The sequence below is a fragment of the Pan troglodytes genome, chromosome 12 (assembly GCF_028858775.2).
Source record: "Pan troglodytes isolate AG18354 chromosome 12, NHGRI_mPanTro3-v2.0_pri, whole genome shotgun sequence".
NCBI classification, from domain to species: Eukaryota; Metazoa; Chordata; class Mammalia; order Primates; family Hominidae; genus Pan; species Pan troglodytes.
The window spans coordinates 72,587,611-72,611,301 of NC_072410.2; the positions used below are offsets into that span (position 1 = coordinate 72,587,611).

Below are 23,691 nucleotides of genomic sequence, written 5' to 3' on the forward strand. Positions count from 1 at the left end.
ATCCAAAGTATTCTTATTCTGGGAACAGCTTTTGTCACCATGCTGCTGGCACAGAACAGATGGTAGTACCCTGAATTCTGTTTTCCCTCAGGGCAGGGGCTGTTGGCTTTTTCTTTTTGTGTGGTTTCTTCCAGCTAATGACCTCTTTTCAGTTGTTCCCGTTGACTTAAAAGTAGCATGCATAAACGTCTGAGAATAAAGATGACATTGCTTGGGAGAAAGTGCAGTGATTTTGATAAAGCACCTACGTTCGGGATATCACTCATAATAAGGCTCACTCTTTGGCCATTACTCATTCTGGGAAAGATAATAGATTTATTTTCCACTCTTCTTCACATTTACTTCAACTTTCTATGATCAGATGGGTAAAAAAAATATTTTTTGTGATGTACACATTCTTAGATATATTGTATAAGGCACATCATACTAGAGAATAAACAATGACATGACTACAGTATAAGGGCTAATATTTACTGAGTGCTTACCATGTGCCAGGCATTGTGCTAAGAGATTGGCATATATTATGGGTACTATTCTTACAAATATCTATTTTACAGATGAGAAAACTGAGGTTAAAAGATGTTATGCTACTGATCCAGCTAGTCAATAGTGAAGCCAAGATTTGAACCTAGGAATTAGAGCTCATTATCTTAACCATCAAGGGTTCTCTTTCCTCAGTGATTCTGACCACTGGATAACTACTTTGAAGAAATAATTGCTGGTAGAGAAAATTAACTTGTATTAGGGGAAAGTTATTTTAGGAATTTAAATTCATATCCATAGTATTCAATTTATCTACAAAAAGAAAAAAATGGTTATTTTACTTCAGTGGTTTTACATTTTATAAAATTGAGTGGGGCTAGCAATTATCCAGCACCTTTATCCAACTCTTGGTCCTTTGCAAAATAATCTTAAATTATTTGCATACAATGGACAAACCTCATCTTTCTAATTGAAAAAAAAAATCTTGCATTCCAGTTACAACTGGAAGAGAGAGATTGAAGTCCATTGAAAATAAGATCAGAATGTCATAATAATCAGACTTTTCTTTTCCACTTGAGAATAGGGAACTTTCGCAGTTCCATTTATAGGCCACATCAGACTGTGTATGAAACATTCACCTATCTTTTTTTCCGTGGACCAATTTGAATATTAAGAAGACTAGATTAAAAGTCAAGGCTGATAATGGAGTGTAGAAATTTCAGCTGAACCACATAATTTTCCAATTTTCAAAAAACAAGAACTGGGAAAAGACACTTTAGAAAAAATATATATTTAGGTTTTTATTAGAGCGGATAGGTTTAAATGTTATGACATTATGATTTAGAAAGTACTCAAGATTCTCATATCTGGGAAAATGGCAAAATGCCATTTGTAAGGTAATGTGGGGCTGCTCTTACATTTCATTTTTCTTATTCTCAGTATTTAGTGATGTCTATCAATGGCTCTGCCTGTTTTTGTAGCTGTTAAACCATTCTTCTGTCTTAAATGCTACACAACTGGCACAAAATAACTCTTTAGTATGCATGATAACAGAGTATGACCTTTAATTTATCAGAGTAGGTTCTGTATTTTGTTACCTGCTTGTCCCTGCTGCTTTTCATTTCTTGCTGCTGGTTTTTGATATGATACTCCAGTGCCTTTGCAATGGGAAACAAACAGCATTTAAAGGTGTAGGGAAGAAAATTTAAATCACTGTTCATTCCACACAGGCAATGAGATCCAAAATTCACAAGGTTACCTGTATTTATTTCAAATTAATCTGATGAAACAATATCCAAACCAAAATTTTTGAATGTAAGTAGCTAGTGGGAACAAGTGCTTGTACAAATCTTTGTGTAAAGAAACACTGAGATATCTTAATGTAAATCCACATAAGAGAGGGATGTGAAGGAAGAAATTACTTAAGCTAGTTAGACATGCACTAAGATTCTAATTTCTTCCCCAAAGCACCATTGAACTCTGCAGTAGACAGCCTGCAGCCTTCTACGCCCAACATCACAGCAGTCTCACATGAAGATATTGTTTAACTGGATATAAAAGCCTGCTGTTTCACATAAGGAGCTGCGATGTCATCTGAAGCATTAGTCACGAACAGCGCATCACCCTACTTGAGCTGTGCGTGCTCTTTCTAGCTGTGAGAATGACTGACAGAACTTTTGAGTTGCACCACCCCCTCTTCCTGTAGCATTACATTAATATATTGCATTTAATTTAGAGAAATGAGTGTGTGTGTATGTGTTTAAGGAAGCAGTGGGAACAAAGTTGAAATGTGCATACATGTAGTATCAATAATATAAAATTGAAGTTTGAAAAAAGGTCACCATTAATTTCTCCATCCTAACACAAATATTTCACTTTTACACATTGCCCTCAAATTCTTGCCGATTTTCAGTGCATTTTACTTAGTAGTTTTATGAGAGTTTTTTCTTTTTTTTCATGGCTCGTGACATGAATATTTAACCATTATTGGTCATACTTGTAATTATATTTTGAGACTAAATATGTTTTATTGGAGAGTCTTTTTATTTAAAAATAGATGTTGGGTGAATAGCATTATGAAGTTCAGGATAATGATCAATTGTCAACCTTTTGAGGATTAATATTCACATTATGAAAAATTTTTAGCTCATTATTATTTCAATGACATTTTGATTGTGATCTAGGTGCAATCGTTTGTGTTCCATCACACCTTCTTTGCTCTAATCCATTGTTCTCTCTGAACTTCTATGGCAACTACACTTCACATGGTGGTTAATTGCGTACTTATGTCTCATTATCTATTATCTTGAACTTTTACTTAAATCTTTTATTTTTTAACTTTCCTCATTTGTCCCCTTGACTCCCTAGACAACGTGTAAGCTCTTCAACAATAGAATCCATGTGATGTATTGATGTGTGCCTTTCAGAGTACAATAATTTCAGAGTACATGGGCACTGCTTATGTATTGACTTTATTGAGTCCGATTGCTTTTCTAACATCTAGCCGAGCTATACTAAAGAAACCAGGGTTTAATTATTGGCACTAGAGAAGAAGGAAGGTGAAGTATTTTTGGAACATGAACCGCAGTTGTAAATATACGCCTTGAGTTGTTGACAGGTGGCATGAAAGCACTGGGTTTCTGGAGCTGTGTAAAAGGAAACGCAGAGATAAGAAATAGGCAAGAAGGAAAAGAGGAAATGTGACGTCCAAGCAAAATTTACTGTAACATGTTACAATATTCTTTTTCTCTGACAAGTCAATGAAGTACAGTGGTCTTTTGTGTCACAACTAGGATCCTCTCTCCATTTCCAACGTGTTTCTGGAGAGGTTCAACATCCAAAAAGCACTGAAGTTAGTGGATTATTATGCTTGTGGCTTTTCTTATAGGTTAGAGGTAAAGACAAGGAATGTCTGGAACATTTTATGCCTCCAGTAGCTATGCATACAAGGCATCATTATAAAAGGAAAAAAAACGAAATACTGCTTCTCACTGGGATCTCCACAGTTATAGGTCTTTGATCACTTTACTTACCTCTGCTTCACTGTCTTAATCTATAAAATGGAGATGATAAAATTATCCTCCTGATAAATCCTTGAGGATTTAGGGAAGATTACTGATTTCATGTGTCCATAAGGGCGATCTCACCGCAGAATCTAGAAGACAGAAACTTTGTAGACAAGCCTTAATGACATCTTACATTATACAAAAGAGTGCTATAAGGATTAAGGAGAAGATGTTGGCCCTTATGACTCAGGGTATTAAGAGATATTACTTTATAACTATTCCATGGAACAACTTTCGAGTCAGCTTTATCTTGGTTCAAATGGTCCCTTTTTCTATGATGTATGATGCAGCGTTAGTTTTATGTCATCTCTTTGAGCCTCAGTTTTTCCATCAGTAAAATAAAAGGTACTTATGGTCTGGGATCAATACCAGCATTAAATAAGATAACCTAAATAAGCAAGTAACACAATGCATAAAACATAAAGCTACTCAATACATTATTTTCTTATTTTCTGGTGGTCCTTTGTTTTCTTTAGTTTCTTTACCTACAGACCACTTTCATATGGAAAAACTGGATTTCCCAGCATGCGTGAAACTTAATTGCAGCCTTACTGTCTGGTCTAGTCCTGCTGTCTGACAAAAACCATCCTTTGATTCTGGTAGTGTGTGTTCATCATTCAGTGAGGTCTTAAAAGTCAAGAAGACAATCCAAGCCCCTCGCTGCTCTTTATTAGCCACAAATCAGGCAATCTCTAGAAGCCCTCTGCCCTCATGTTACAAAGGCTAGAAGATCCATAACTTCTACTACCTGATTTTATAAGCTTCAACTTTGTATCATTTTTGCCTTGGTTAAATGAATGTTGCTTTCTTTACAAGGCACTGATGTATTTATTGATGAACTTTGGAAGTAAATGCTCCTTGGAGGGTTAACATTTCAGTTTAGTAAAAGATTCAATTTAGTAAAAGATTAATACGATGTGAAGAGAAACCAGAGTATCAACATTTCAATTTATTTGAAAGAATTCACCACTAAAATTCATCTAGAAAATATAGTCTTGGAGATGATACATATTTTGAAGGTTCATCGAGTCCAAGACTGTTTCTTGTACACAGTCATTAGAGAATTGAAGCACTTGCAGAAATTTCCCCCTGACCAAATCAAAGATTGGCATGATCAGCTCTCTACACAATTAGAAAAAAAAAAAGAAGATCCCACGTGGTATTAATTTTTCTGCTAATGTGTATGCACCACAGTAGAGCTCACCTCAGACTATAAATCATTGACTTGTAATTAAGCATAAAAATAAGATTTAAAAGATTTGTCCTATTGTGTACTACAATGGCAAATTCAAAATTGATGAAAGATAAGCAGAGTTACTGAGTCATTTTATATATATAATGAATCAGTAATTATATATATTATATATAGAGACATATTTTATCTCTATTTAGTTTCGTGTCTAGTAAACTGAATAAACTAAATAGACACGCACACATATGTAATTAGTGGACACTAAATGGTCAAGAAGAAAAAAGGAAATTTGACGTCCAAGCAAAATTTACTATAACGTTTTGCAAAGTTCTATTCCTCTCACAATCCAATGGTGTTTGTGACTTTATATACATATATGTAAGTGGACACTAACAATCTCACTGCCTTATGGATCTTGAACAAGAAATACCACTATATTATCATGCAAAAAATTACCTCAAGTAGTATTTTTTGCATAACTGTATGGGTTCAGTTTTCATTTAGAAATTACTTAACAAGCAATTACCATGTGCTCACCATTGTGTTATACATAAGGCATACAGCATTGAACAAGACAGACATGGCTCCTGCTCACAAGGAATCTAGAATCTAGAATGAATTACATGAACTTATTTGATCATGATTATAGATATTGCTACTAAGTATTTTAAGAATGCATAGTGGAAGAATTCATTAAGTAGAATAATTTGGTGGAGCAGTAGGGGACACGGGGAATGCTTCCTTGAGAAATGTATAAGCTGATATTTAAAAAAGAAAAAATTTAGCCAGCCTCAGATGTGTGTGTGTGTGTGTGTGTGTGTGTGTGTGTGTGTGTGTGTATGTTGAGGTGGGCAGAGATGTTGAGTACACAGGGATGCAAGAAATTCGCAATGCAAAGGAGAATGTTGGGTTCAAAGTGGATTGGCTTAGCTAAAGGAATTGAAAAAATTACAAAGTGACTAATTTAAAGAGTCAGAGAAAAGTAGTTCAAGATGAAACTGGAGTAAGCTGGAGCCAATTAGATATGTGTATTTGTTATGTACACATTTTAATGATATAGGAAATAAAGTAATATATAAGACAAATGTTTTATTAGAATAGCTATATTTTTCAAAAGTTTGTTTCTCAAAAGGTGTCGATATTCAAAATCTATTTATTTGGAACATTATCAGCCAAGTGAGGCATTATGGTATTTGTATGGTCTATATGACAACAATACACATTGCATTCAGTTGAAAATTATGTGATTATGCTGCACTTAAAATCAGAGTATGTTTACAAAACTATTACTTTGCCTTCTGGGCCTAGATATATCCAAATGTCTTGTTCTCATTTAAAAATCAGTCTATACACAGGTTACTAATCTTCTCTTGTGGTATAGATGACTTTCAGAATCCTTTCATGTTTCTTTTCCCAATGTTAAAAACTCAAGAAATAAGAAGCCTTCCAAAGAAGCAAGTCTCTTTTTGTTCTTGTTATTTTTATTTTCATATCATTCTGCACAAATGTTTGGTTCATAGCATTGTTTTTCTTTATTTTTTCCCCATAGATATTAATATGTCATATCAAATGCTGACACTTTTATTTCTGAGGAGAAATTACACAAGATTGAAGAAATAAAATGAAAGGAGAAAAACTATACATCAGTGATGTTCATATAGCTTGTCTCTACTGACCGATAGTTATAACAATATGATTAAAATTGTATTTATCTTTGCTCTCTGAGTCACACCATGAAATTTAACTCGAAGTCAAGGATTTGAGTTTTATTGCTTTGTGCTACTTACCTTGATTCTTTGTAATTACTCTCATTTCCCGGAAGTCTGCTTGTTCATATAGAATAAATAGACTAAAATGTGACCAAATATTGTTACATGGTATTTTTGTCCATTTGGGCAATTATAATAAAATATTGTTTACTGAGTGGCTTAAAAACAATAAAAGTTTATTTCTTTCAATTGGGAAGACTAGGAAGTACAAGATTCCATTTCTAGTGAGGGCTTGCTTCATTGTTCACAGGTGACCATCTTTTCATTGTATCCTCGTATCACAGAAGGAGGGAAGGGAGTTTTCTGGAGCCTCTTTTATAAGGGCACTAATCCCATTCATGAGAGCTCTTTCCTCATGACCTAATCAGCTCCCAAAGGCTTTACCTCCTGACAGTATCATATTTGGAATTAGTTTTCAGTAGATCAATTTTGGGAGATACAAACATTCAGTCTATACAAATAGGCAAATAAAATTATCTGGGATTTAATCAAAATAGAGGGTATACATTCCAAATATAAGCCATCAGATTTTCCTTTGAATTCTTCACCCCAGGAAACTTGTTTGAAGTATTATTGATATTTAATACCTTACAATGACATTTAATACCTTACAATTAGAGATTGTACCTTGTTGCAATGGCATTACTACAGGGATTGGCGGGAAGGGAGTCTTTCCTCCTGTCAAAAATACTTAATTCTTTTTGAAATTCAAAGGAAAATAAAACCAAATTTTACATGCAGTTTCATTGCTTGAAAATTACTTTGGCAGAGGCATGTATGTTGTCACTGACATTTTCAGTGAAGGTACCAACAGATCAAACCAAACAAAATTAACTGGAGGAAAAAGAAATCAAAGGAAAATCCTATCCTGCTTTTATCATGGGAAAAGTGTGAGACTAAATTGTTATCTTTTAACTATTCAATGAGAAGCTCTGATTTTATAAATCAAGCCTATTTGCTCAGCATGTTGCTATGGTAGAGTTTTATGATTTTAGAAAAAGGTGAAATTCCTTTTGGACCCTTTTATAACCCGGAATGTATAGATCTTTGAAAAGTGGGTCATTATTGCTTTATCCTTACCTCTGATTTAGAATACTTGAAGGTACAAATGTCTTCTTCGAAAGATTCAACTTTGTTTTGATTTGAATTTTCAGGGACATTCCACTTGTTTTTCATCTCACCTATCAGCTTAAGCCCGCTTACACTGACCATTCACAAATGCTGTATGTAAAGCTTCTATATCCCAGCATATTTGATATTAGATCCTGAACCTTTCCAAAGAAAAGAAAAGGTCATTGGAAATTATTTTTGCCTTTGACCTTTCCCAATCAAATGGTTTATATCCTTTATATTGCATGTAAAGTCTAGATGTATATTGAACTATGGACAGTATTAAATATAATCAACAAAATCATGCAAAGCTACTGAATGATATTTTATAAGTAAATATCACCATGAATTTGTAAAGAAATAAAATACATCTTGAGAAATTATTTAAAATAATATACTTCCATTACGCCTTTTAGTATGCAACATTTTTATGAAAATCATGAGGTAAAGGAAAAATATAGGCCTAGTCACTGGAGAACCTAAACATTCTGAACTATTTTATACCTAATGGTGGAAGGATTTGGGGAATCATCTATTAAAAAGACATTGTCACTGTACTTTATTTAGATGTGTCTTCACAATGTTTCCATTTTCATACTGCTTTGAAGAAATACTGGAGACTGGGTGATTTATAAAGAAAAAGAGGTTTAATGGATTCACAGTTACATATGGCTGGGGAGGCCTCACATTCATGTCAGAAAGATGAAGGAGGAGCAAAGGCATGTCTTACATGGTGGCAGGCAAGAGAGCATGTGCAGGGGAACTGCCTTTATAAAACCATGAGGTCTCATGACACTTATTCACTATATGAGAACACCATGAGAAAAACCTGTCCCCATGATTCAATTACCTCCCACTGGGTGTCTCCCATGACACATGGGGATTATGGGAGCTAGAATTCAAGATGAGATTTGGGTGGGGACACAGCCAAACCATATCCCTGGCCCCTCCCAAATCTCATGCCCTCACATTTCAAAATCAATTATGCCTTCCCAGCAGTTCCCCAAAGTCTTAACTCATTTCAGCATTAACTCAAAAGTCCACAGTCCAAAGTCTCATCTGAGACAAGGCAAATCCTTTCTGCCTATGAGCCTATAAAATCAAAAGCAAGGTAGGTACTTCCTAGATTCCGTGGGGGTGCAGGCATTGAGTAAATATATCTGTTCCAAATGGGAGAAATTGGCCAAAACGAAGGGTCTACAGGCCCCATGCAAATCTGAAATACAGTGGGGCAGTCAAATCTTAAAGCTCCAAAATGATCTCCTTTGACTCCATGTTTTACATCCAGGTCATGCTGATGTAAGAGGAAGGTTCCCATGGTCTTGGGCAGCTCTGCCTCTGTGGCTTTGCAGGGTACAGCCGCCTCCCTCCTGGCTGCTTTCATGAACTGATGTTAAGTGTCTGTGGCTTTTCCAGGTGCATGGTGGAAGCTGTCAGTGGATCTACCATTCTGGTGTCTGGAGGACAGTGGCCCTCTTTTCACAGCTCCACTAGGTAGTGCCCCAGTGGATACTCTGTGTGGGGGCTCCCACACACATTTTCTGTCTGCACTGCCCTAGCTGAAGTTCTCCATGAGGGTTCTGTCCCTGCAGCACACTTCTGCCTGGACATTCAGGTGTTTTCATACATCCTCTGAAATCTAGGTAGAGGTTTCCAAACCTCAATACTTGGCTTCTGTGCACCCACGGGCTCAACACTACATGTAAGCCACCAAGGTTTGGGGCTTGCACCCTCTGAAGCAATGACCTGAGCTGTACATTTGCCCCTTTTAGCCACAGCTAGGATGCAAGACACCTGAGTCCTGAGACTGCACAAACAGCAAGACCCAGGGCTCAGCCCACAAAAACATTTTTTCCTCCTAGGCCTCCTGGCTTGTGATAGGAAGTGCTGTTGTGAAGATGTCTGACATGCTCTGGAGACATTTTCCTCATTGTCCTGGCAGTTAACCTTTGGGTCCTCATTACCTATGCAAATTTCTTCAGCTGGCTTGAATTTCTCCTCAGGACAAGGGTTTTTCTTTTCTATTGCATTGTCAGGCTGCAAATTTTCTGAACTTTTATGCTCTGTTTCCATTTTAAACATAAGTTCCAATTCCAAACTGTATCTTTATAAATGAATAAAACTGAATGCTTTTCAGAGCACACAAGTCACGTCTTGAACACTTTGCTGCTTAGAAGTTTCTTTCACCAGATACTCTAAATCATCTCTCTCAAGTTCATTGTTCCACAGATCTGTAGAGCAGGGATAAAATGCTGCCAGTCTGTTTGCTAAAACATAGCAATAATTTCCTTTGTTCCAGTTCCCAATAAGTTCCTCATCTCCATCTGAGACCACCTCAGCCTAGACTTTTTGGTCAGAATCATTCAACAAGTCTCTAGGAAGCTCCAAATTATCCCACATCTTCCTGTCTTTGTCTGAGCCCTCCAAACTGTTACATCCTCTGCCTGTTACCCAGTTCCAAAGTCACTTCCACATTTTCAGGTATCTTAATAACAGTACTCCACTTTACCAGTACGAATTTACTATATTAGTCTATTTTCATACTGCTGTGAAGAAATACCCAAGACTGGGTAATTTATAAAGAAAAACAGGTTTAATGGACTCACAATTCCACATGGTTGGGAGGCCTCACAATCATGGCAGAAAGTGAAGGAGGAGCAAAGGCATGTCTTACTTGGTGACAGGCAAGAGACCATCTGCAGGGGAACTGCCCTTTATAAAACCATCAGGTCTTGTGAGACTTATTTACTCTCATGAGAACAGCATGGGAAAAACACACCCCCATAATTCAATTACATCCCACTGGGTCCCTCCTGCCACATGTAGAGATTATGGGAGCGACAATCCAAGATGAGATTTGGGTGGAGACACAGCTAAACCATATCACAATGTATCTGCATATAATTTTGCAGCAGAAAAGTCATTAGTTTTTTATTCTAATAGGAGAACAAAGTCATTAGTTTTTTATTCTAGTAGGAGAACAAAGAATTTAGAGAATAAAGTAGGCATATATTGAATTGAATAAGCAACATCTGATTTTCCATTCATTACCCATACAAGAATAAAGTCTGTCCTGTAATTAAAAAGTTCTTCAGTTTAAAACAGTGCTCACTGAATTAGTCGGCATCTGATATTCTGGGGTAGTAGGAAGATATGACCCCCTTGTGTGGCTACCTTTCTTATATATTATCACATATTTTCATAACTTGTGTCTACTGCCTACTCTATTTTCTAAATTGTTTTATTGTTGTTGTTAGGTGACCTCTGTTAATCATTGGGAATTCAGTGTTTATGTTCTTGCTTTAGCTGAGTCTCAGCAAGGATCTCCAAAGCTTCTGTTGACTTACATCATACTGTCATACTATATCAATCACACAATTATTCTATTAGTACTAGTCAAATGTTTGAGGACAAATTCTATGTATGTATGTGTGAATGTATTTATGTGTTTATGTGATCTTTTTAAAAGTCATTAAAATAATCTATAAAGCTTTGTTTTTTCTCGACCTGTCTTGTTTAGACCTTTTTTTCCCCAACCTTTCCCTACTAATAATAAGTATGTTTACCAATTTTGTGACATGGGGAATTTATTATTAAACAAATAATGAACTGATTGTAGAGATGTTCAAATCAGTGACAATTCATCAAAAAATAAAATTGTAAGTGAGGTTTATGGTGTTTCCTTTGGAAAGTGCAAAGGGAGGCTTAGCTACAAGTGGTTTATTCTGTGGACACTAGTATTTGCTTTCTTTTTCTTTTTAATGTTGTTAGGTTGTAAGAATGTGTTAATAGTGCAACAGAAGCTACCAGAACTAAAAACAAGGTTTTCTTGACTACTTCATTCTACAGATATTCATAGGATTGTATGTGATAGGTATTGTGCAAGTAAGCACTGAAGAAATAATAAATACTGCACATAGTAGCATAGTACTTGACCTCATGGAGGGATATTCAGAGTTTGAAGGCAAACTATCAAATTTGCCATTACAGGTTCAATGCTTCTTTCTAAAGGGCATGTTTCAGGAGCTACAAATAATATAGTCAAGTGTCCTAATGTAACCTGATGACATCAGGGAATACCTTCTGGGGAAGCAACGTTCCTACCAAGAAGATTCCATTAATTAGTAATGGTTAGCTAATGAAAGATAGAGATGAGGTGGGAACAAGGGAGAGTATTTTCCATAAAGGAAGCTACATGTGCAAAGTCCCAGAGAGAAGAAAGAAAAGATTTGGAAGAATTGAAAGAAGTCTCATAAGGATTAAAAGAGCAGAGTGAGGCAGTGATGGCCGTGAGAGGGGACAGGGAGGTAGGAAGGGACCAGATTGTGGAAGTACTTACAAACTTCACTAAGGGTCTGAGATTTTATCCTAAGAGAAATGGGAAGGGTTATACTAGACAAGTGACATGATTAGATATTGGCTTATATGTCGAAAATGGGTGTGATTAATCACAGAGAAGATGCAGAGAGGTCTGTCAATAGACTGTAGTAGTAATTGGGCAAGAGGGATTTGCGACCTAGATTCGGATGGTGTCTGAGAGAATGTGGGTCATGCCTGATGATTGGAAGACTCTAGCATGAAAAACATGAGGAACCACCTAATCATAAAGTTGTCAGAAGTGTTATGCCAGTGTGAGTTGGTATGAGTATTGAGTGACAAATAAGACTATAGAGCAAAGGGTATGTATTTTTGAAAATATTTGGTGATTGCTTTTCAAATTACACATGTCAAACATGCTTATTATATAAAATCACTTATAAGCCAAAAACATGTAATTGATCAATAATCACACTGTCCTAAAGTAACTAATATTACATTAAAAAAAATTTCCAAATATGCATATATGCAAACACACAAAAGAGAACACAAATTGTGTACACTTTTAAAAAATGAAGACAGGGTTGGAATTTTGTACCATTTGTGTCCTTTTAAAAAAATTATTAGTTTAACAAAACTATATTCTCACATTATAAAATATTATTTTACAATGTTTTAGTGATCACAGAATACAGAGAAATACATATTGTTTTCATTAAACTTTATATTTGCCTTGACTTTGATATTTACATTTTAAATTAAATATTAATGTGTGAAATATTTTCAGTCATATAGACATTCAGATGACAAATTGATGAGGTCTAAAAGATAGTTCTTTTCTATCTCTCCAAAAGTGTGTAATCAGTATTATGCTGGGCTTATTGTGGTAAGTATAATGTATTATAAGAGTAGCAAAAGAAAGCACTTATAAATTATTCTAAATCAGAGGAATAAAATGTAAATCTATTCATTTATCTTCTCTAACAAAACACTCCAGTCTTTTTATGCAGATAGTGCTACCATTCAACATTTCTTTCACCTCTGAGTCCTCATCTGAGCTAATGCCAAAATGTCTTAGCTTAAATTTCCATGTTAGTTAACTCTAATGGAATAGAAAATCTCTTCTTGCATTATACACAACTGAACACCGAGATGGCATCTCAGATTCTTCCTAAGTGCTCTACAGATCAAGAAAACACTCATCTATTTGCAAGCAATATTCAAGGTCAATTTAAACAGTGTTTCTAGCAGATAATTTTTTATGCAAAGAAGCAGGGCTCTCACTTAGGTTAGATCTATGAATAGGGGCCACTGTTTGTGGCTTATATTCGTTCCTTAAGCTGTCATGCTTTTAAAGAATAACTTAATAAAAAGCAGATATTTGACTATATAAAAACATACATATAATTATTTTTTCAAATGTTGTTTGCTTCAACATGTTAAGCTTTAAATGAAACTCAAGGACACTCAAATAAAGTCACTTTTGTCAAAGCCTTTTCCTGTAATAACATATCTGGATGATGCAAGATGCATTCTCTTGTGATGTCCAAGTGATTGATAAATCAATTTGTGTGAAATACACAAGAACTATTTGGACTTTGTTGTTTTCTTAAATGAGGTGAATAAGAATTTCTGTTTTCTGACTAGGAAATAAAGTATGCTAGGCCTATTTTAGATGCTTCAGTGTGCCAAAGATGGTATTAAGTTTGGTGATCATAAATTATTAATCTGGAATAAGAGGTTGAATGTATTTTGAAAACTTAAACCTGTTTCACCTGAACATGTTTAACTAGTTAATAAGAAACATCAAAAAGACAAAACCCTGAGGTCAATGGTCATTTTTTGTAAAGCTATTATATGCTGTTTAAATTGGTTGTTCGGGTCTGTCTATAACATAAGTTTAATAACCTAGCTCAAATGCAGATTTCTAATTTTCAATTAACATAGGAATAATTTTGTTTGCTAAAATAAAATAAATGAATGAATGACAAGTCTGAAACATGAAATGTTCTAGGTAGAACTTTTTAAAATTCCAAATTTCAAAAAATCATGTGGCAACTGTATAGCTCAAGCTTTAAGTATTAACTTTTAACCTTTGACCTTACAGATTTTAACCAATGAAATGTCTCTTTAAACTTTAAAGGAAACAATGATAACGAGCGCCTGGCGATTGCTAGACAGCGAATTCCATATCGACTTGGTCGAGTAGTTGATGAATGGCTACTCGACAAAGGTAAAAAACATTGATTAAAACTTCAAATAAAAAAATAATTTGAACATAACCAAGTAGTACTTCATTGTAACACTAATAAACATAAAAAATAAATTTTCCGTAAAACTAAATTAAAAACAACTTTAAAACAGTAAAATGTAGATAGTAATATTTGCATACCTTGTATAATAATTTCTATACATTTTTAGACGTACCAGCTGTTTAATAATCTTACCCAGTTAACTTAAGGTTAAAGGGACTGTTAAATATAATCCACTAACTCAATCTATGAGGGTACTCACAGCAAGCATTAACCCAAAATGATAAATCATTCATAGATTATATTACATGTTCCAGCCTCTAAATTATTAACTAAAATATATGTAGTTCTGATATCTTTATTATGGTCCTGAAAAAAAAAAAAAAACTCTTTGTTTAAACTCTAGGAATCTTAAATAGTGGGCAATATGAATTGCCGGTCATAATGAAGTCCCTTTAACATTTGCAACCTTCTAAGAGGATTTGGGAACAAGCCCTAATTAAAACTGAACTTAAAGTTGTGTGCATGCTTTTATGAGCAGAGAGCAATCTGCTAAAACTGGATACTCAATTTGATGATAATGGTACTGTTATTAAGGATTGCTGTTTGATGGAAATGTGCCATAATTTCTCCATCGGTTTGTGTATCATTCCTGAAGCCGCTTTTTACATCTGAAGCTATTTTTTTTTTTCATTTTGTTTTGTTTTGATAGACTTGCTGAAAGCCAATCAGAAAAATATTTTTGGAATTTTTTTGTCTCTGACATGCTCAGTGTAAACCATGAATTTCTTTTCAGTGTGATTGCCGGAAAAATAGAATAATTCAAATAACAATGAATAATTGCCTTCAAAAAATAAACAGCACTAAAGAATAACTTATAGATATATGTGGACATTATGTGAATTATGAAATTTTTACCATAAAATTTAAATTAGATTTCAGCTGCTATGTATTAGTTTCTGTCAGTGGTAATTTCAGAATGACAAATACTTGAAATGTTATCTTACATTTTTTAAATTTAACAATTTAGACTTAAGACACCAACAATATAAGATCTTGATGTAAAAGGGAAAAGGGATCCACTAAAAACTGATTTGTAATACATATCTTTGATTGGTCTTTTAGCAAAAGCACTACATTTATAATAAGTTGAGAATTTACAAGTATTTGCCAATAATTATGCATTTCATGGACACCTCATTTATAAGCAATGAATTATGAGTCAAATGCCTCTCTTATAGTTTATTGCTCTCATTATTCACCCCATGAAAGATCTGTTTTATCATCCATTGTAGATATAGAGTTCACAATCAACATTTTTGCATGTATGTAATATTATTTTTACAGGGCGTCAGCTCACAATCTTCAATAGCCAAGCAACCATAATAATTGGCGGGAAAGAGCAGGGCCAGCCCTTCCAGGGCCAGCTCTCTGGGCTTTACTACAATGGCTTGAAAGTTCTGAATATGGCAGCCGAAAACGATGCCAACATCGCCATAGTGGGAAATGTGAGACTGGTTGGTGAAGTGCCTTCCTCTATGACAACTGAGTCGACAGCCACTGCCATGCAATCAGAGATGTCCACATCAATTATGGAGACTACCACGACCCTGGCTACTAGCACAGCCAGAAGAGGAAAGCCCCCGACAAAAGAACCCATTAGCCAGGTGAGCCTGTGGATTTTATTCATTTTCATCCTATATTATTTACGATAGTGGGCGTTTCTGCATATGTGTGTTTTCTAAATTGGAACATTTTTCTGATCTTAGGCACTACAGCTTCCTTTGAGACTAGCTTAACATAATGCATTCCGTTTGAATATGAAATGTGTGTATGTTGTTCATTAGAGGTTTGTGGACTTTTACTAAAGATTTTGTTTTGGTTTGTTAGATGCTAAATGATAGTCTTGATTCCATAACCCTCCTCTGGCCCAAGCTGAGTAGATTGTCTGCTAATTACATAGGTTTTTCACTTTTTAGTTTAAATGAACAAGTTAATGAGATATTTGAAAACCTTGTCTGTTTAAGCTCAGCACTTCAAAATAAAATCAAGGCAAATTTAATCTTAAAAGAGATATTTTAATAGTACAATACTTCTATAGTATTTTGAAGTTTAAAGTTTTGAATTGATAGCCAGCCATGTGACTTTCTTGGTGAATGATGGGTATACTCTTTCACTATTTATTTAAAAATAAAAAAAACATTCTATTGGTTTATCTGAGCACACAAACCCAAAATATGAGATATTTTGTATATGTGATTAATTACCCTTACCTACAATTAACTCTAATTAGCTTATTTCAATCTTGTGCCTAAAATTTTTCAAGAATATGATTTTTAAATGTGGCATTTGCACAACTTGGAAGTATGTTAATTCAATCAGGACATAGTTATTGATTGCCTACTACATTTCAGGCACTGGTTTGGATATTGGTGTTCCATCAATGAAGAACACAGGAAAAAAAAAAAAACCTTATTAGAAATGCTGTTAGATGCTGTTCAAATGTCATTAGATTCCTGTTGGTATTTGTAGCCTTTGTATGTATCCAGTTGTTAATTTTTTCAGAATTGTGTATTATTCTTGGTCCAAAATTAATTGTTTCATTTTGTTCTGTTTTACTGATAGTGAGTATATTCAGTAGGTGCCATTTAAAGCTTTTCCAAATACACGATCCCTACTTTTCCAGAAAAGTGCATTCTGAAGAAGTAAGAATGATAATTATATTTAAATTTGCTTTTACTTCTTGCATTTGAAACAGACCTGCATCCAGTTTGGAAGGAAAATAATAGAAGGCAAATTCTGTTTGTATCAGCACCCTAAATATGAATTAACATATGTTTCCCAGAAAATGAAGAAAATTGACTCTGATTTTTACTTTGAATGGAAAAGGGTGAGAGGAACAGAATAGATGAAGAGAAAATGTCCTAGAAGAGGGATGGGCAAAAAAATACAAAAAATGCAAATTAAATGTGGTGTTGGATATATTGTACCTACATGTGCACTTATTTTCATTTTTGTCTCTTTTCTTTTTGTTTCCTATTTGCATTTGGCTACAAAATAAAATGGGATGTCTTATAGGGTGTTCACAAATATATATTTATTGATCACTGTCTACATGTGCCAGATACTTTTCTAGGCATGAGGATATATTGGTAACAGCAAATAAAACCCCTGTCCTCAAGGAATATACATTTTAGTAGGACTGTTTGCCTGCAATGTGATCCTTTTGTTGATTTTCTCTCATTAGGATTTATAAGGTTGCCAATAACATCATAGCACTTAGTTCCTTGAATAAAGACTTGTGACTTTAGAAAGATTTATGTTTGCCCAATAGCTCCATTTAACATTCTTTGCTAATGTTTCATTAATGATTTGTTACTGCTGTAGATTTATGGTTCACTTACTGATAAGCAAGTTATTACAGTAAATCTGATACAGGAAAAATGAAACAAATAAATTGATAGACTTTCCTTTATCTAAAATAACTCACAAGAGGACATTCAGAGTTAGGAATGCTTTTATGAATATAATTTGAAATAATCAGGTATTTTTCTTAGTAGTCTTGTTTTATCATTAATGAAATTACAGTTGCCAAATCTCCTATATAAACCAGGTGTGTCCCAAAAGAAGAAAATATTATCAGCATTGGTTTTATGTATTTTGTCAATTAGTAACATATATTAAGAAATATTATTTTTAAGTACAAAACAGCTGTTTCATTTGAAAGCTAAATACGTAGAAATGCAGAAATAAAGATTTATGCATTTTATATTAATTAATGCAGAAGGTAAAGAGTTAACTGCTCATTAATTGCCAATGAAAAGAGCCTCTTTTATTATAAGCTATTACATGTTTGAAGACAGCAGCAGTTTATAGATGTAAATGATCTAATTAATTAGTGAATACTTGGTTCATTTGAGGAGATATTGACTTAAATAAAAGATTATTAGGTTCATTTAAAAATAGATATTTAAAATTGTTAGATTTGTAATAAACCAATGACAGTAATTAAAGAATTTGACTTAATATGTTACAAGTATTCAGTAGTAGCAACAGTATTTTAAAGTTGGGCTAATAGGTTTTAAAAGTCTCTTAAGTAGTGAGATATATATATGAATACAGATAACAACACATGTATGTATGGGGAAAAAACATTAGGGAAGAAAGCAATTTATTTATATTTGAGTAATGGAATAATTTGTTGAAAATTTTCCATAATTCGTAATTGACTTTTCAATTGTCCTCTAAATACAGTAATATTTAAACCAGGAAGTTTAAATATGAGATAAATTTCTAATGTTAATTTCGAAACTGTAACCTTTGACCTATTTTTACAGGTTGGATGAAGCATCTTCCTTTAAATGTTGTCCATAGTGGGGTTATCCGCCTGCTTTTATCAACTGTCTTACTAAATTGTGTATCAGAAAGGGTCATTTCATTTTTCAAAAGCCACACTGGACTGTTTTCTCAATCAAAGTTCATTTTTCTCAGTGATAACACTGAGCCACTTAAGCTACAATGGCAATGTACCTTGGGGTGATTGCATGTTTTAAAACTATGGAAACAGATTTTTGGTCAGGTAGAATTAAATTGGACTCATTTCAAATAGATGAGATGAGGATTGTTCAGCCATCCTGCAGGGATAGTAATAAGGAAGAAATGTAATTCAGTTTTCATAGACTCAGAGAATATAGTAGTGTTCATCAAAATATCCTCCATAAATTCCTGTTTATATTCCTACTTAAAGTAAATATCCTTTTAAAAGTAAAAAAAAAAAAAAAAAGAAGAAGTTTTGCTTTGAATGATAATCAATTTTCAGCCCAATGTTTACTTTAGGAAGATGTGATTTATATCAAGAAATAATAGGGACATTTACCAAAACTTCTGATCAAATTGTTCCTTTTTAATGTGAATATAACAATATTGATAGTACTTTTTATGTGGATTACATAAAATTTATAAAATTTATAAAATTCATTTTACTTGGAATATTTAATTTTTAAATGTTTCCATAAGACCTCCTCATTTTATGAAACTTTCCAGAAGGCTAATCTCAGAAAGCAAATATTCACAAAAACTATTGGTGGTATAAAGTTCTTTGAGATTCTGAGAGCTTCTTGGCGTGCGGCAGGAGTATCATGCAAGTTTTTTGGCTGCTAAATGTTCCCCCTCTTCTAATTAAACTTGCAATGTCTTATGAGATGAGTACATGTAAGCCAACATGAAGAGGATAACACTTCCTTCCTTTGCCTGTCCTCAAAGAAAGGAAAATTGAACTGTGCCGTTTCTTTTATGATCAAGCTTGTGACATTGTTTCTGGAATGTTCTTTATAGCACATTTTACGATCTTTTTGTTCTTTACTTCGAGAATATTTTACAAGCTACATACATACTGTAGAGAATACATACATACTGTAGAGAGATTGTAGTATAATGGAAAGAGCATGATGAACGAGGAGACCTGGTTTCCACTTTCAACACAACCACCTACCTCGTCATGTGACTTGGACAACTTGGGTCACATCATTGTACTTTGGCCTTGCTGCCTCTGGAAAATAAGTAGGTTGAACTAGGAAACTCTTAAGTTGTACTCAGCTCTAAGATTTCTTTGATTCTAGTGATGATGCTCTTAATTAGGTCTTCTCATGATTATTTACCAAAACATAGATTTCACCTCTGTCTTCCATCATGTGGCCATGCAGCCCAGTTGGCCTGGATAGTACCTGTGCATACCTGATGTTCAGTGTAATTATTAATAGTATATTTTTGACTCTCAAAAGTATGCCATTTGGTCTATAAATTATATTATACTCTACTTTTACAGCATATCCAAAATTTACCTTTGCAAGAAAAGCATACTTCATAAGAATAATACATATTATGTCCTGTTCTTTATATTCAGAGCAAAATTTGTTTGTGGTATCCTTGCCTGGTTTTTAGAATCCATAACCTTTTTTATTTTCTTTTCATCTTGTTTCAACAATGTTGAGAAAAGAGAGAGAATAAAATTTTGAGAGATTCTGGTTTTTGACTATAGTTTGCAACTCTTGGGAAGAAATTAAATTATAAAGTGAGACAGAATCAGTAAACATGAGTAAAATGTATTGGAGCAGTTCCATGGTTTCAGTTAGGCATTTTTTCAGGGTGGAGTTAGCAAACCTACTCAAGGAAAGGAACTATTGAGAGATCAAGAAATATTATTGGTAGATTGTAAGAGACATTCATTTCACATATGAGACATCCTATTAAAGTCAGTGGCATTTGATTCCCAGCTGGGTTTTCTGAAAAAGAACCCAATTAATGTTTGTGCAAGAAAAGAATATTTGAATATATTGGACACTTCTGTTGCTTGCTTGGAGGCTTTGGAGGTACTCATGAAAAATGAATATTATTTGTTTGAAAAATATAAGCAGAATTCACACACATTTCCTTGAAAAATATTTAGAGCTAACAAAATACATTTTGCAACTTCAAAGAACAAAATTTTATTTTTATTAAAAATATTAATTAACCTTAGCTGTAGCTTTGCTATTAAAAAATAATAGCATTACTTATAATTATATATGTTCCTGATAACCACTGTGCATTTAAAAAATACTGGTGACATGAATAATTAACTTATTTTCCCTCGTCCAATCATTCTTCTGAATTCACTTAAATTAATGTACGTTTTTACAGCAAATTTTAGTGCATATTTCAAAGAAAAACACTTTGGTGTATATTTAAAAATATATACAAAGGCATGTTCTCCTGAACTTAATGGTGCCTGGTGAGAAGAGTGTAATGTATTGTAATTTTAAATGTGTTTAAGCAACAGTTATTCAGACTTTATTTTTCTCCTCTTATTACTGGCAAGAAAAAGTACTAGAGTAATGCATTTTAAAGGATTTTTTTTTAAGTTATGCATGGTGCATTTTCTTTAGGGTCTGGAGGTTTTACTAGATGACAAAGTGCTCTATTGGTAGATGCAAGCTTGGTTTTGAGATGTCTTCTCACAAAGCTAGTCTGAGATAAATATATTCATCTATCCATTCATTCATTCACTTAACCAAGTTTGATGAGCACTTGCTATATCTCAGGTACCTTTCTACTACCTTTCTAGTCTGTAGAAATACAGCACTGAACAAAATTAGACTTTTCTGCACCGAACTGATGTTCTAGTTGGAGAAGATGGGCAATAGACAAGAAAACAAATAGTGTGGGATGTCAAAGGCTGCAGGAAAAAAGAAAAAAAAAAACAGAGGAAGGAAGAGGGGGATGCCTGTGTGTGGAAGGGAACCATGAAATGGAAATCTCTTTTGAATAGATGTGCGTAAAGTATTCGAGATGTAGGTATCAATTTCATAAAACTTTGGTATATTAATCTTCAGGCGTTTCTTCAGACCCAGAAGGACTGCACCCTGTATGGGTAGTGCCACTGGCAGCATTAGCTTTCTTAGGAAACTGGAAGCCAGAGAAAAGATCAAAAGCAACACCAAGATATACTTTACCTGCTCCTAACCTCTAGAAGGACCTGGCCTCTGTGGTCCTCTGGCTTCTAATAAATATTTTGCTAATTAAATCTGAAGTGTAATCATATCCTGCAGAACATATATATATGTGCAGAACATATATATATATGAGATGGAAACTCAAAAAGTACAACTTGGTATTATTATTCCTCTTCAAAAAGGAGAAAATTGAGGCGTAGAAAAGCTAACTTACCCAAGGCTATGCTGCCCACTTTTTTTCAGGATACATTGAGGTGATCTATATTCTGCTCTTACATATTGCCTTTATTCAGAATCTCATCACCTCCTGCTTTCTCATAGTCTTAACCACCTCCATTGTGATCTCCACCCAACTGTCAGACTATCCTTTTGAAAATGCAAATACAATCATATTGTTCCCTTCCTTAATGCATCCATATACATTCTATGTGATAGACTGAAAAGTTTAGCCCTCAGAAATTGGAACCATTTGTCCAAGGTCACACAGTAAGTGTTTGAGTCATGAGTGAAGTTTAGTTTTGTATCATGTGTTACTCCTTCTAATAGTATCTATTTAGGCATTGCCTATAAATATGGTTCCATGCTGGACACCTAACCTGATCAGATGATGAGGCCCTGCGTTCTGGGAGTCTAAGGTCTGAAAGCTTGTGTGGGATGTTGGGGCACTATGCATAGTGGTCAAGGGCGTTGACTCCAGAAGCCAAAATGCCCACCTATATCCCGGCATTGTGTTTACCACATACTAGCTGTGAGTTACTTAGACCTCAGTTTCCTACCTCGTAAATTTATTGTGAGGATTATAGGAGTCAAGAGTATAAGAACCATATGAAATGATGGCCACTTCACCAGTTTTTAACTATAAAAAATAGAAATTTCATATGTTCATCCTAAAATATAAAGAAATGTTCAAAGTACCTGTCACAGGTGAGCACCATACATCTGAAAGTCATGTCTGAGAAGCATTCTTCAGGTACACACTGTAAATTAAAGCATCTTTCTTACCTTTAAAGCTATTTTCTCTGCCCTTGAAGAGTAGCTGTGAATTTATGTTTCTTCAGCATCACATCAATTGTGTGGCATGTACCAAGCTGAATTCTCTGTTGAATGAGGCAGCACCATTCCCCTAAGGGATGTATGTATGGGAAGCAAGGGGCAGTGGAGGGCAGGTAATAACACAAAGAGAGAGTTATCGTGAGGTCCATGAGCACTACACACACTGCAATGCTGGGACAGTCCTGGACAACGAAGAGCTGTCCAAGGATTCCCATAACTTGCGCTGTTTTATGCAACCTCCCCTACTTCCTCACCAACTTCAAATTATTGTTGACTGAGCACTCAGGAAGTTTCTTATGTCTGTTCCCCAGTTGTCACACACAGAAGCTAATTCATGGTGTGATACTGAATCTTGCAAATATGATTTCTGTATCTATCCTGGATAACATATTTTGATTAAGGAGCTTAAGAATTCATTATATACTCATTTTTCAACTTGAGAATGAAAAACTTCAAGTACTTCCAGCTGTGAGTTAGACTAGATTGGGCTTATGATTTTCAATATCTCTTTTGATATATTCTGTATCAGCATTGGAGATATTGAATGAAGTCTGTGTACCTGGTCGATACATGACAGTGATTTCAGTGGGAATTTTCTCAGGAATGGTGAAGTTGGCACTTCCTCTAAAATGTCTAGTCTCAGTGGTAGGACAAAGGAATATCTTTTTATTAAATAATTAGTTCTTGTCTAAGTAGCAAGAATATAACCTAGTTTAATTGTCTTAGTTTTTATCAGCTCTACAAATTATTTGTTCTGTAATAATTTGTGAACTTCTGATTTTCAATACATACCTATGTTTCTATTACACCTGTTGATTTATTCATCTCTTACATATAATAATCATTGTCTGTGAGGGGAAGGAGGAAGGAAAAGTACAAAAATTAGCCAGGCATGGTGGCACGTGCCTGTAGTCCCAGCTACTTGGGAGGCTGAGGCAGAAGGATTGCTTAACCTGGGCG

At 34.4% G+C, this 23,691-nt stretch overlaps 1 protein-coding gene across 32 annotated transcripts in view; it reads left to right on the forward strand.

Moving 5' to 3' along the window:
• Positions 1-23,691, forward strand: part of NRXN1 (neurexin 1) — a 1,116,221-nt gene that overhangs the window by 966,181 nt on the left and 126,349 nt on the right. For 22 of the 32 annotated variants that reach the window (XM_054678383.2, XM_054678382.2, XM_054678385.2 and 19 more), the window contains 2 exons: positions 14,080-14,169; positions 15,536-15,855. In XM_054678383.2, the coding sequence (XP_054534358.1) occupies positions 14,080-14,169; positions 15,536-15,855 (410 nt within the window). The remainder of the gene's footprint in view (positions 1-14,079; positions 14,170-15,535; positions 15,856-23,691) is intronic. The other 10 variants (XM_054678394.2, XM_054678396.2, XM_054678398.2 and 7 more) reach the window with 1 other exon arrangement.